This window comes from Rattus norvegicus, chromosome 1 (genome assembly GCF_036323735.1).
Source record: "Rattus norvegicus strain BN/NHsdMcwi chromosome 1, GRCr8, whole genome shotgun sequence".
Taxonomy (NCBI): domain Eukaryota; kingdom Metazoa; phylum Chordata; class Mammalia; order Rodentia; family Muridae; genus Rattus; species Rattus norvegicus.
The window spans coordinates 35514846-35527834 of NC_086019.1; the positions used below are offsets into that span (position 1 = coordinate 35514846).

At 45.8% G+C, this 12989-nt stretch overlaps 1 protein-coding gene across 2 annotated transcripts in view; it reads left to right on the forward strand.

Annotated features, from left to right (window-relative positions):
- Positions 1-68: 68 nt before the first annotated feature.
- Positions 69-12989, forward strand: part of Srd5a1 (steroid 5 alpha-reductase 1) — a 33985-nt gene continuing 21064 nt past the window's right edge. The window contains exons 1-2 of one of the 2 annotated variants that reach the window (NM_017070.3): positions 69-505; positions 9248-9414. In NM_017070.3, coding sequence (NP_058766.2) covers positions 225-505; positions 9248-9414 — 448 coding nt within the window. In that variant the 5' untranslated portion in view covers positions 69-224. The remainder of the gene's footprint in view (positions 506-9247; positions 9415-12989) is intronic. The other variant, XM_039101160.2, reaches the window with a different exon arrangement.

Genomic DNA, 12989 nt, shown 5'->3' on the forward strand with positions numbered 1-12989 from the left:
GTGGGCGGGGTTTTGCCCAATCCGGCTCGCGTTTGGATTCCGGGCGGGAGGGTATCGTCTGGTGGTGCTAGCCTGTGGTCCTGTCCCCGCCCGAGCAGGTGGCTCGCCCCTCCCCTGGGCAGGTACACACTGCTGGAGAGGTGGCCCGTCTGCGCCCTCCTCCTGGCCTTATATGAGGCTCCACTCGGACACCCGGGCATGGAGTACACTGCTCGACCTCAGCTATGGAGTTGGATGAGCTGTGCCTGCTCGACATGCTGGTCTACTTGGAAGGTTTCATGGCCTTCGTGTCCATTGTGGGGCTCCGGTCGGTTGGCTCTCCGTACGGCCGCTACTCGCCGCAGTGGCCCGGCATCCGAGTGCCCGCGCGACCTGCCTGGTTCATACAGGAGCTGCCCTCGATGGCCTGGCCGCTGTACGAGTACATTCGTCCTGCAGCCGCGCGACTGGGCAACCTGCCTAACCGCGTCCTGCTGGCTATGTTTCTGATCCACTACGTGCAAAGGTAATGAATGGTGTTCCCTCCTGCGCTTGCTGCCTAGGTCCCGCGGCTCAGAGACTTAATTCCAAAGTACATAGGATTGTCTACAATGTGGGGTAGACAGAACCGCACAGAAGTGGTGGAAGTCCGTGTCTGGTCAGGGATAGTGGCACAGTGGTCCCGATTTAATCTCTGGCCATCAGCAGACTCCGCCCTAAGGAGTATCTGCGATGTCACCCAAGGAGGGTGATGTTATTGCATTTCTACTGTTTCCCCCTTGGGGAATCTATCCCTGGTAGCCTGTCTCATAGCCAGGTGACCTAGCTTCAGCTTGCTAACATCCTACTCTGGAATCACTCTGGACCTCGAATGTGGACTTGAGCAATTTCAGAGATCTTTCCCAAGAAGTATTGTGTGAAAAATGTTTCAGTGACCACCTCAAGTCTTTGGGTTTTCTAATAAACGAGGCTGGACTGTCTCTAGTTCTTTTTGAATATCCATTGAACTCTCGTTCGTGGGAGTACCTCCATAAGAACACCAAAATTTGTGTCTGTGTGCATCTCCAATGGATGAAAGCAGGCAGAGCGCTAGAGGTGTGTCAAAATAAATCACGAATTCCGGAGATTCCCTTCAGACTGAGAACGGAGCTCGGTTGCAGACCAGTCCCTTAAGATGTGCAATGAAGCCTCGGAGAAGGGAGGAGCTGGGTCCCTGGAACGGAGAAAAGAGAGGGGACTCACAGACTATTGGAATGAGAATATATGTGCCATATTTAGATTGTACAGCCAAAAAGATTACCAAAAGTAGCCTGAGGATTACATACAGCATTTTGAAACTAATACTTGGCTTAAAGAGTTAAGGGGTGGGGAAGGGGTCAACAGTCTAAGGTTTAAAAGACATCCTTGCAGAAGTTATTTTTGGTGTAAGGTTGTGGTGACCATTGCCCAAGGTTCTAGTGCTGGCAGAGTCTTAGGATAGATAAGTCTTGTCAGGAACACATGTGTGCAAGTCCCCTATTTTAATACTTATTGGCTTTATCTGTCATTAGTACTTGGCGAAAGTGATTCTTATTTGAACAGCTGTCACCTTTTCCCCTTTTGATGGAGTACTTCCTCTGAACTCTGATCTGGTCCTATGAACAAGGGATGGTAACTGGAGACTGGTGTTCACAAGTGCCCTTATCTCGGGCCGTGAACAGGGGAAGCGTAGAAGGGGCAGTTCTCCCGAGCCCACTGCAAGGCTCTTCGCTGTTTTGTAGACAGTATCATTCTAAAGTGCTGGTTCTTACACCATCTTGTTAAAGTCTGTGCATTTGCAGAGGCTTGACATGCAGTAGGTACAGAGTTCAGAATCCTGTTACTCAACTCAGGAAAAAAAATCATTCTACCACACAGAATTCTTTCTCATAAAAAAGTAACCCATTGTTCTGTTTAATTTTTCTCACCCAGAATTCAGACTTCTATCACCCTCTTCAGGGCTATCTCTTCTATTTCATGGTTCCTTTCAACTTCACTTATATTTCCCTCTTTACTTTTTTTTTTTTTTTTTTTTTTGAGCTGGGGACCGAACCCAGGGCCTTGCGCTTCCTAGGTAAGCGCTCTACCACTGAGCTAAATCCCCAGCCCCCCTCTTTACTTTTATATCTTGTAAATAATCTTATTTATTTAACCCTCCAAGAAGTAGACAAAATTAGTCTACTTCTCACTAAAAGAGCTTGCCTTATGTTCTTCTTCTAGTTTCCCTACACCCCAAACTCTTCAGTTTGATTTTCCTTGTGCCATGTATATATAATTTAGTATAACTTTACATTTTCAACTTATATGGGTGTGATAATGTACTTATTTCTTTAACCAAAGCTCTCTGACTTCCAAACCAGAGATCCTGAATTTTTTTTCTCAACTTACATGGAAATTTCATATACATATATATACACATATACATATATATATATATATATATATATTGTCGCTATCTTCAGACACACCAGAAGAGGGCATCAGATCCCATTACAGATAGTTGTGAGCCACCATGTGAGTGCTGGGAATTGAACTCAGGACCTCTGGAAGAGCAGTCAGTGCTCTTAACCACTGAGCCATCTCTCTGGTACCCTAATTTTGGTTTTCTGAGACAGGGTTTCTCTGTGTAAGCCCTAGTTGTCCTGGAACTCACTCTGTAGTCCAGGTCTTGAACTCAAGAGACCCACCTGCCTCTACCTCCTGTGTGCTGGGATTAAAGGTGGGTTCCACCATGCCCAGCTACAAAGTTCTTTCTTCTGTCTTAGGGTTTCCACTGCTGTGAAGACATACCATGAACAGGGCAGCTCTAATAAAGGAAAACGTTTTTCTCCAAGGCTGCCTTACAGTTTCAGAGTTTTAGTTTATTATGGTCATGACAGGATGCAGGCAGACATGGCGCTGGAGAAGGAGCTGAAAGTTGATCCACAGGCAGCAGAAGGAGACTGTGTCACCGGACATAGCTTGAGTATAGGAGATCTCAAAACCTGCCCCTACAGTGACACTTCCTCCAACAAGCCCACACCTCTTATAGTGCCATTCCCTATGGACAAGTATTCAAACACATGAGACTCTGGGGGCCATAAACTCATTCACTATTCAAACTGCGATTTACATTTGTAATTACCTAACTTCATTAAGTGCCATACCTAGATCACCTGTGAAGAATGAGCTATCAAACAGTCACTGTCTCAGTTCAAAGTCAACCTGGGCTACATATGGGACCCTATCTCAAGAAAACAAGGAACATATGATACTATGATGGATGGTCCTTTTAAAAAACGAAACATTATTTGTAAAATTGAGCGTATTAGTGAAAAGTCTCCTGCCTAGGAGCAAGGAAGTCACTGAGAAGGACTGTCCTTTTGACACACTGACAAGCAGAGAGCAGCCCAGAGGAGTTAAGGCAGAGTGGGAATCCTTTCTTACTTGTCTCAGAGAGAAGAGAGACCTGAGGACACAGGCCTGCAGTCAGGTTGTCCCTGACTCGCCAGTGACAGGCTAAGAGATTGTCAAGAGGAAGAAAAGCAGAACTCGGGGGCTGGGAGCTCACGTCTGCTGAAGTGTCCCTGACTTACAGGTGGACATGCATGCATCTTAGCTCCCTTGTGCCCAGCCCTAGAGAAGCAAGAGTGGCACCTCACTTCCTTGGAGTCCAGACACACTAGGAGACCTTAGGTGACAAGTCTGTCTCTCTGTGTAACAAGTGAGGAGCCCAGAATCAACTATGAGGTTGGACACAGGGAAGGCAGCGGTTACTCTGGTCTGGCATTCTTTTTTTCTTCTCTGGAAAGGGTTTCTCTCTGTGTAGCCCCAGCTGTCCTGGAACTCACTCTGTAGACCAGACTGGCCTTGAACTCAGAGATCTGCCTGCCTCTGCCTCCTAAGTGCTGTGACTAAAGGTATGCTCCCCTGCCAACACCACCAAGCTTGATCTGGGATTCTGACAATTGTTTGTTTTTAAGCTTTTATAAAGAAATGCTTCCAAAATGTTTTCTTTTTAAAAATATATGAAAAACTAAAGCCCTTGGGAATAGACGCTGCCTTGTGCTCCCAGCTGCACATTGTTTAAGGGAGATCTTAAACCCCTCACAAATACTGAGAGCTCCTCCTGGCCAGCCAGGCAAGGGGAAGCAAGCTGACAGTCCTGCGCACGTCTCTCAGTTTGCTAGCAAACTTCAAAACACTTCACTCCTCAGGTTTGCTTAAAACGTGGCATAAAAGTATTTGGGTTAAATACTTTTCAAAGAATGTTATGTGTCTGAATGTTTTTGCCTACATGTATGTCTTGTCTGCACCACAGGGGTGCAATAAAGACATCAGACACCCCAAAACAAATGACAGGATTGGGAGCTTCCATGTGCATGGTCTCCAGGCCCTCCATTACTGTTAACTGTGTTGGTTTAGTTGAGCCATAGTTTGTAAGTCAGCCTTAGTTGAGGTGCGTAAGGCATTTTTGGCCTAAAAACACAATTTGCAACAAGTGTGGCTATGTAACTTACAAAAATGGGAGGGCTCTTGTTTTAGAATATTTATTAATTGTGCACCAGAAAAACACTGATGTTCATTAAAAGGACCGAATCCAACTTATGTTTCTGACAGAATGAAACAAGGTTCAGCTTTGGACATTTTCTTTTCCCTTAATAAGTATTCAGCCAAAACAAGCCATTTAGGCTAAAGCAGGTCTTTGTTTGGTTCTTTGACACAGGATCTCATTGTGAAGACCAGGCTGGCCTTACACTTAGGGTCCTCCTGCCTGCTTCCTGCTTGCCTGTTCTCTCTTTACATTACTATTTCACCTTCTTTCAATGCTTTCTGAGTTTAGGGATGAACACTTACTTGTTCACATTTTAGGTAGGCCTGTTGGAAAAATCCGCACACGATCCCTTGGAATTGAGGGACAGAATTTCTCAGTTTCCCATGAACCAGTCAGTGCTGGTGATGGGAGAATCTTAAAGTGTTGTTTGCAGAGCTTGGGGTTCCCATGGCTCTTGGCAGCAGACAGGTAGGTTTGTACCAGACAAAGGGATCTCTTATTATTGTTTGAGTACAGGGATTTGACCCAAACAGGAAGGTGGGTGAAGAAAATGGCACACCTATTTCACCACTCTAAGCTATGGGTAGTGAAGCCAGACAGATGAATACACTTATTTCCCCTCCTGGAAATAAATAACAAGCAGAGAGAGCCGGAAGAGGAAGACACACATCTTTGGGGGTAGTAGAGGGCAGCAAGAAAATACCAACACAACCACAGGGTTTGCATATTCAAGAGAGTTGAGGTCAGGCAGGCTTTGCAAAGGCACATGAGAAGAGAATCACAGAAAGCATTTGACGCAGCAATTCTTGCCTCAGAGGATCAGTAATAAAGGTGTTCTGCCCAGGACAAAGCAAGGAAACTGATAGAAGGAAGTGCTTGGCAGGGCAGACTGACAGCTGAGAGCTCACATCCCAGATCAAAAGCAGCAGATTGGCCTCAAGCGGCACATCTCTAAGCTCTCCAAACTGTCCCCAGTGAGACATTTCCTCCAGCAAGGCCCTATCTCATACTAAGTCTCTCCAAACAGGGATCCAAACCTTCACATGCTGAACTACAGGAGATATTTTGTCATTCGAACCACCACAGCCAAGTTAAGTTGTGAGAACGCCTTGTAGAAATGGCCAGTTCCATCTGTTTGTTTGTTTGTTTTGTAAGGTGGCTGTTGTGCAAGCCATGCTTGCAAACGTGCTCATTATCAGGCGCACTGCAACAGACCTGTTCTCCCTCATTACCTTCCACAATTAATTATCTGTGCTTTCACTGTTGTTTGTGTTTGTCCCACTGAATGGCCCTGGCCTGTCTGGAACTTGATATGCATAAGAGGCCCAACAGTCTGGCCTGGAACTCAAGAAATCCTCCTACCTCTGCCTGCAGAGTGCTGAGAATAAGGCATGTGCCGCCACACTTGGCTTTATCTGTTTGTTTGGTTTTTGTTGTTCTGTAATAGAGTTTTGACAAATAGTGCATTGTGAGTCTGCCTGCTATCACAGGGCCATCCAACACCACCCTTTCATGGGGTAAATGCCTACACTGTAGAGGATTTCCCATCGATAACATGAGCTGTTTCTTCCTGGTGCCTTACCATGAATGAAGGATTGGCACTCATGATAAATAGTCTACTGTCTGAAGCACACACAGTACCGGCAGATCCAAGGGCTTGATAAATGCCAAGAGGCTTTGTTTCCCCTTTCATACATGCTGGCCTGTCCATGTGTATATTCTTCCAGGCTCAATGCCACTGATGAGCTTCTGGAAACAAGAGATTAGAAACAAAGGCAATGCTTCCTAAAATTTCCTTTGGCGTTCTGAGTCTAAGCCTTTGGATTTGAAATGCCAGGGTTAATCATAGGCAAGTGAGGGAACAGAGGCAGCCCCACAGATGCAAAGGCCACCTCCAGAGTGGCAGGGGCTAAGCAGACCCTTCAGTAACGAGGAGAGCCTGAGCGCCTCTGCCAAGTGGCCACCTTGGGCTACTCGTCTGGGGACTGATGGCACTAGAGTCCTGGTATCAGTGACTTCATTCACTTATTTGTTTTTATTTGTTTTAAATGAAAATTAATTAATTAACCTTAATTAATTTAAATTAATTTGGCATCCAAATAATAAGCAGTTGCATGACTATCTGTTGGTCATCTTCTCCACTTGTCTTTTCCATCCCACTACCCCCTATCCTCTACCCCCACCTGCCTCTCCCATCTCTCTACCCCCTTTCCTCTTCCCAATGTCTCCTTCTTCCAAGCCCCATCTGTCTTTTTATGTCATATGCCCCACCAATATCTTTCCCCCTCCTCAAAGTCCCCACTCTGGTTTTGGGACCTGTACCAGTACTATATATATATTATACATATTTTGTATATATATATATATGTGTATATATATGATCCATCCATAGAAAAAATATGCACTATTTGTCTCACTAACTCTTGCTTGTCTTGCTTAGCATAAGGATCTCCAGTTCAGTCGACTTCCCTGCAAAAGCCATGTGACGTGGTTTCTTTGTGGCTGAGTGGAAAACCGCTCCAAAGCCCTTTTTTTGCATGGTGCGGTTTTTAAAACCACTGGGAGATACGTGTATGTGTGGTGGAGGGAGGGGCACATGCCACTAGACACATAGTCCAAGCAGTTAGGCAACATTGACGTTCTCCCAGCAGAAAAGATAAGCAGTTTCCATTCGCCCTAAACATCTCACTTATTTATTAAACGGCCATCCGAGCTGTATCGGCAAGTCCTGGAGGTAAGCCAGGGCGGAAACAGCACTTGATGCTGCTAAGAGGTCACTGCAGCCAGTCTGGCAAACTCTCCCTCGTTGGTACAGGTTGTTGTGGGTGATACAAGACTGAATGAGAGAGCAATAGAGAACAGGGTCCCGTGGGCAAGGCCCAGAAGTGGCGCTAACGAGTCCAGCCTGGCTCCTGTGTGACTGCACCATCGCCTTGGGAATAGAAACTTGCTGTGGTGCTGGGGGAAGAGCCAGAATCAACTGCATAGCCCTGTACACTTTGGAGAGTCTCTTGGACTCCCTTGACCACAACCAAGCATGGGAAGCCATGCTTGGCACTGGGGACTGTATTACATAGTCGGTGGCTCTAGAGGCAACCAAACCATGCAACTACTGAGAGCAGTCTATGGAATGCAGTTCCAATGGTTCACTTGAAAAGTTCGTGTAATTCAGTTTGGTCCAATCCTTAGTAGGCACGCTCCGTAATATTGTAACCTTGCAGATGCATTTCTTCCCATTGAATACTGGATAGCAGCTCCTGAGTACCAGAGGGATTTTGAAAGCCAAAGATTCCAGCTCAGGAAACATGGGCAGAGGCGCAGGACTTAACGTCTATTGCAAGTTTACGTGATAATGTAGATTTCGTGTTGAATTTGGGCACCGTGGAAAATCTGGTAGAGCAGTTGACATGACTTCAGATTCCAAAAACCTTGACATTAAACTGTGGTGTGCTTGCACATCGGTGCAGAACATTGCCTTTGAAGTGGATGATGAATCATGGAGATAGTTATCAAGTCAGCAGAGAAGCTGTTCTCAGAAGCCCCTGCAGAGATCACCAGGAGCCTGAGTGTTCTTGCTCTGAACTCAGAAAAGTGCACAGACCCCTTTCTAAGCCACCAGACTACTGGGCCATAACCTAGCAGTAAGGGCAGCCCATTCCTCATGCTCAGAGCAAATGGTGGTGTTCGAAGCCATGGTATACTGGGTCTGCCATTGGGTGATGCCCTTCCCAGTCCAACAGATTAGGAACATCAGATGCAGCAAAGCAAGAGGAACACACAGACAGAATAGCACTTCACACTAAAACTGTCCCAGCCAGTACTTGTGACAGGTTCAGAAATTAGCACTGAACTTAAAACCAAATTGCTGCCTACGATTCCAATATCCTGGAGAAGTTGCCACCCACAGTGTGTGATTCATCCCTTGGAAACTCTGTGGCCTTAGCCCAGAGTGGTCAGACTGTTTGTTTTCACATCTGTTCTGTGTGTTTTAATCTTAGTTTTTCTTTCCTCTTTTTGAACCCTTAATCCTGGGGATTAAACTCAAATTCTTATGTTCATAAGACAAACACTTTACCAACCTAGATACCCTTCTGGCCACCAGTACACTGGATTCTAACAGGCATATTTTCTTTTAAAGTTTTTATATTTTAAATTTCTTTCCATGACATTAAATGCTGTGTATGTGTGTCTGTCTGTGTGGGGTGTGCACAGGCAGACAGAGGCCAGGGTGTCAGACTCCTTCGGAGGTAGTTTTAGGATGCGGGGATCTGTCCAGTTTTCTCTGAGTTGGTGTATCTGTTTCGTGTTCTGTTTGATTAGAATCCTGAATACTATCTGTGGCTGGCGAATATGACTGAAGCATAATTAGTCCTTCATCTAAAAACCCTGGTTTTAAAGAATTATTTATTTATTTTATGTGTATGAGTACACTGTTGCTGTCTTTAGACACCAGAAAAGGGCATCAGATCTCATTACAGATGGTTGTGAGCCACCATGTGGTTGCTGGGAATTGAACTCAGGACCTCTGGAAGAGCAGTCAGTGCTCTTAACTGCCGAGCCATCTCTCTAGCCCCAAACCCTGGTTTTAGCATAGAGTTAATCAACATGAGTGTGAGCCAAGGGTGCCATCTATATAAGACAAGCCCAAGTCATGTAAACCTACGATACAGGACACCCTCCAAGTCTTAAGTTTGTTTCTTCCTTGTATTTCCTAAGGACGCTGGTTTTCCCGGTTCTGATCAGGGGAGGGAAGCCCACCCTCCTGGTCACCTTTGTCTTGGCCTTCCTGTTCTGCACCTTCAACGGCTATGTACAGAGCAGATACTTGAGCCAGTTTGCGGTTTATGCTGAAGACTGGGTGACCCATCCCTGTTTCCTGACAGGTGAGTGCACACAGGTCGGCCCCTCCACTCCTGTCCTATAGGTTTCTATCAGAAAACCCACATTAGAACCACAAAGTCTGGCGTGTGACTTCCTCCTCCTCAGGGGGTCCAAAGGCTGAGGCTGTCCTTGATTGCTCAGAATAGGACAGGAGGCCTCAGCCAAGTACCTTGCTGTTCTTGGTCCTTTAGCAGATGGTGTGATATAGAGAACTTGGAATCATGGGCAAGCTATGTACAGCAGGGTGAGGGTGCCTGGAGGCACAATGGGTGCTCCTGACTCAGCTGTCTGTGGGCCCAGAGCTAGAACTCAAGAATAAGAAGAGGAGTTGCTGGGGTTGGGGATTTAGCTCAGTGGTAGAGCGCTTGCCTAGCAAGCGCAAGGCCCTGAGTTCGGTCCCCAGCTCCGAAAAAAAAGAAAAAAAAAAAAAAAAAAAAAAAAAAAAGAGGAGTTGCTTCTCTCGCTCTCTCACTTGCTCTCTCAAATGCTTATTTTATTTTTTTTGAGGATTTTATACATCAGTATTTTCTTTATTATCTTTCCACTCCTCTCTTTCCCCCTCCTCCAACTCTCCCCTATCTCCCCAACTTCCTCTCCGACTCATGAACCCCTTTCCTTTAATTATTGTGACACATGCACGTGTGCATGTTCTTCCTCTTTCAGCAGCCATTGGTTGCCTGCAGCTCCTCATCTTGTGAAATTTCCCCCAGCCACATTGGCGTGCCAACTGGTGTTGTCATCACATAAGTCTTTGCTTAGGTAGCCATACTGTTGAGATCTCATGGGTGCACCTTCCCTGTCATGTCTAGAAGGTACTGTGCCACAGCAGATGTCCTGGTCCTTTGGCTCTTACAATCTCTACCCCCTCTTTCTTGATGTTCTCTGACTTGACTCCAGTGGTTGGGTTATGGATGGATCAGTTCAAACTGGGTGCTGCGCCTTCACTTGGTCTCTGCATGGCGAGAGCCGTAGGTTCCTGTGACAGCATCTGCTGCAGCAAGGAACTTCTTTGAGGAAGGATGAGAGCCACACTTAGCAGGCTGGGTTGGAGCACAGGCTACGTGATCCTAGCTAGGTCTGGGTCTCAGATAAATCAAATGAGTCATTTTTGTGTAAATTGTTCGAATCATTCTGATAACATTCTTTCAGCCTGTGGGTGTAGTCACCATCTGAAGCAGCTCCTGGGACATATCACGTCACCCAGAGGCACCTTTGCAGCTGGTCTGCAACCTGAGCTGTCTGTTAACTGTTTAAAGAACTCTTGGCTTCCTCACCATTAATCAGAATGATCTGGAAATAGCAGTGACACGCCCAGCAGGAAGGGAGCCATATCCCTCTCCTGGGTGGATTTCATACACTGCATCCTCTGTGAGGACACAGGAAGCTGCACGGATAGGTAGTTGCCCTTTAGCTAGTTACTGCCAGAAGCAACATTATTTCCCCTAGCCATAAATGTGCTCAGTCTGAAAGATTTGCCACTGCAAGTTATAGACGAGGAAGATTCTCTGAACCTCAGTGATGTGCGATTCTGGTAAAAGGGCTTTACCACAAAAATGCGCAGCCTGTTGCAAACTGTCAGTGTGTTCAAGGATGCTGAGGCAGAGAGAAGGTTGTAATAGCAAAATGAAGGGGAGTGTAGAAGGCATTTACAAAGATAACAAGGGTGGATCGAGTTAGCCTTAACTATTTCCAAGGCAGACCCCTTACAGATACCTCTCCTAAAAGGTGCAGTGGCTGGTGGGTAGGGCTGAGTAAGGGTCTGGCAGAACCTGTGTGGTAGTAGTTCCTATATACATGCATGCCACCTGATGTACACTTCTTACACGTACATATGCATCCCCTCTGTTCTGTTCTTCCTACATGTATACATGCATATTCCCTGTTCTACTGTTCCTACATGTATGTACATGCTTGCACCCTCCTGCTCTTCTCTTCCTATATGTATAGATGGATGCCCCCACACCCTATTTTCCTACATGTACATGTGCATGCCCCCCATACCCTATTCTTCCTACATGTATACATGCATGTCCCCATACTCTATTCTCCTACATGTTTACATGCATGACCCCCACACCCATTGTTCCTACATGTTTACATGCATGCCCCACACTCTTTTGTCCCTACATGTATACATGCATGCCCCATACTCTATTGTCCTACATGTACATATGCATGCCCCACACTCTGTTGTCCTACCTGTATACATGCATGCCCCACACTCTATTGTCCCTACATGTATACATACATGTTCCCTGCTCTATTGTCCTACATGTATACATACATGCCCACACTCTATTGTCCCTACATGTATACATGCATGCCCCACACTCTATTGTCCCTACATATATACATGCATGCCCCACACTCTATTGTCCCTACATATATACATGCATGTTCCCACACTTTATTTTCCCTACAGGTATACATGTATGTTCCCTGCTCTATTGTCCGTACATGTACATGTGCATGCCCCACACTCTATTGTCCCTCCATGTATACATGCATGTTCCCTGCTCTATTGTCCTACATGTATACATGCATGTTCCCTGCTCTATTGTCCTACATGTATACATACATGCCCACACTCTATTGTCCCTACATGTATACATGCATGCCCCACTCTATTGTCCCTACATATATACATGCATGCCCCACACTCTATTGTCCCTACATGTATACATGCATGTTCCCACACTTTATTTTCCCTACAGGTATACATGTATGTTCCCTGCTCTATTGTCCCTACATGTACATGTGCATGCCCCACACTCTATTGTCTTACATGTACACATGCATGCCCCACACTCTGTTGTCCTACATGTATACATGCATGCCCCACTCTATTGTCCCTACATATATACATGCATGCCCCACACTCTATTGTCCCTACATGTATACATGCATGTTCCCACACTTTATTTTCCCTACATGTATACATGTATGTTCCCTGCTCTATTGTCCCTACATGTACATGTGCATGCCCCACACTCTATTGTCTTACATGTACACATGCATGCCCCACACTCTGTTTTCCTATATGTATACATGCATGCCCCACACTCTATTGTCCTACATGTATACATGCATGTGGTACACTCTATTGTCCCTACATGTACACATGCATACCCCCACTCTATTGTCCTACATGTATACATTCATGTCCCACACTCTGTTGTCCTACATGTATACATGCATGCCCCACACTCTATTGTCCTACATGTACATGTGCATCCCCTCACCCGGCTCTGCTTACTTATATCAGTTAGGTTTGGCATAAGTGGATCCATTTTAGCTGTGGTAATCAGTTACTACTCTCCCTACTCTAACTATAAAAATGATAGTAACTTAAGGAATGAAGGGTTTATTGGGGCTCACAGTTTAAGGGTACAGTGTATCATGGTAGGGGAGGCAAGATTGCAGGAGAGCAAGGTGGCTGGTCACGTTGAATCCACAGTCAGGAAGCAGAGAGAGATGAGTGCTCAGCCTGCTTTCTCTTTATTCAGCCTGGGGACCTTAGCCTGTGGAAGGAGTCACCATATTCAGGGTGGGGGGGATCTTTCCACCTTAGTTAAGG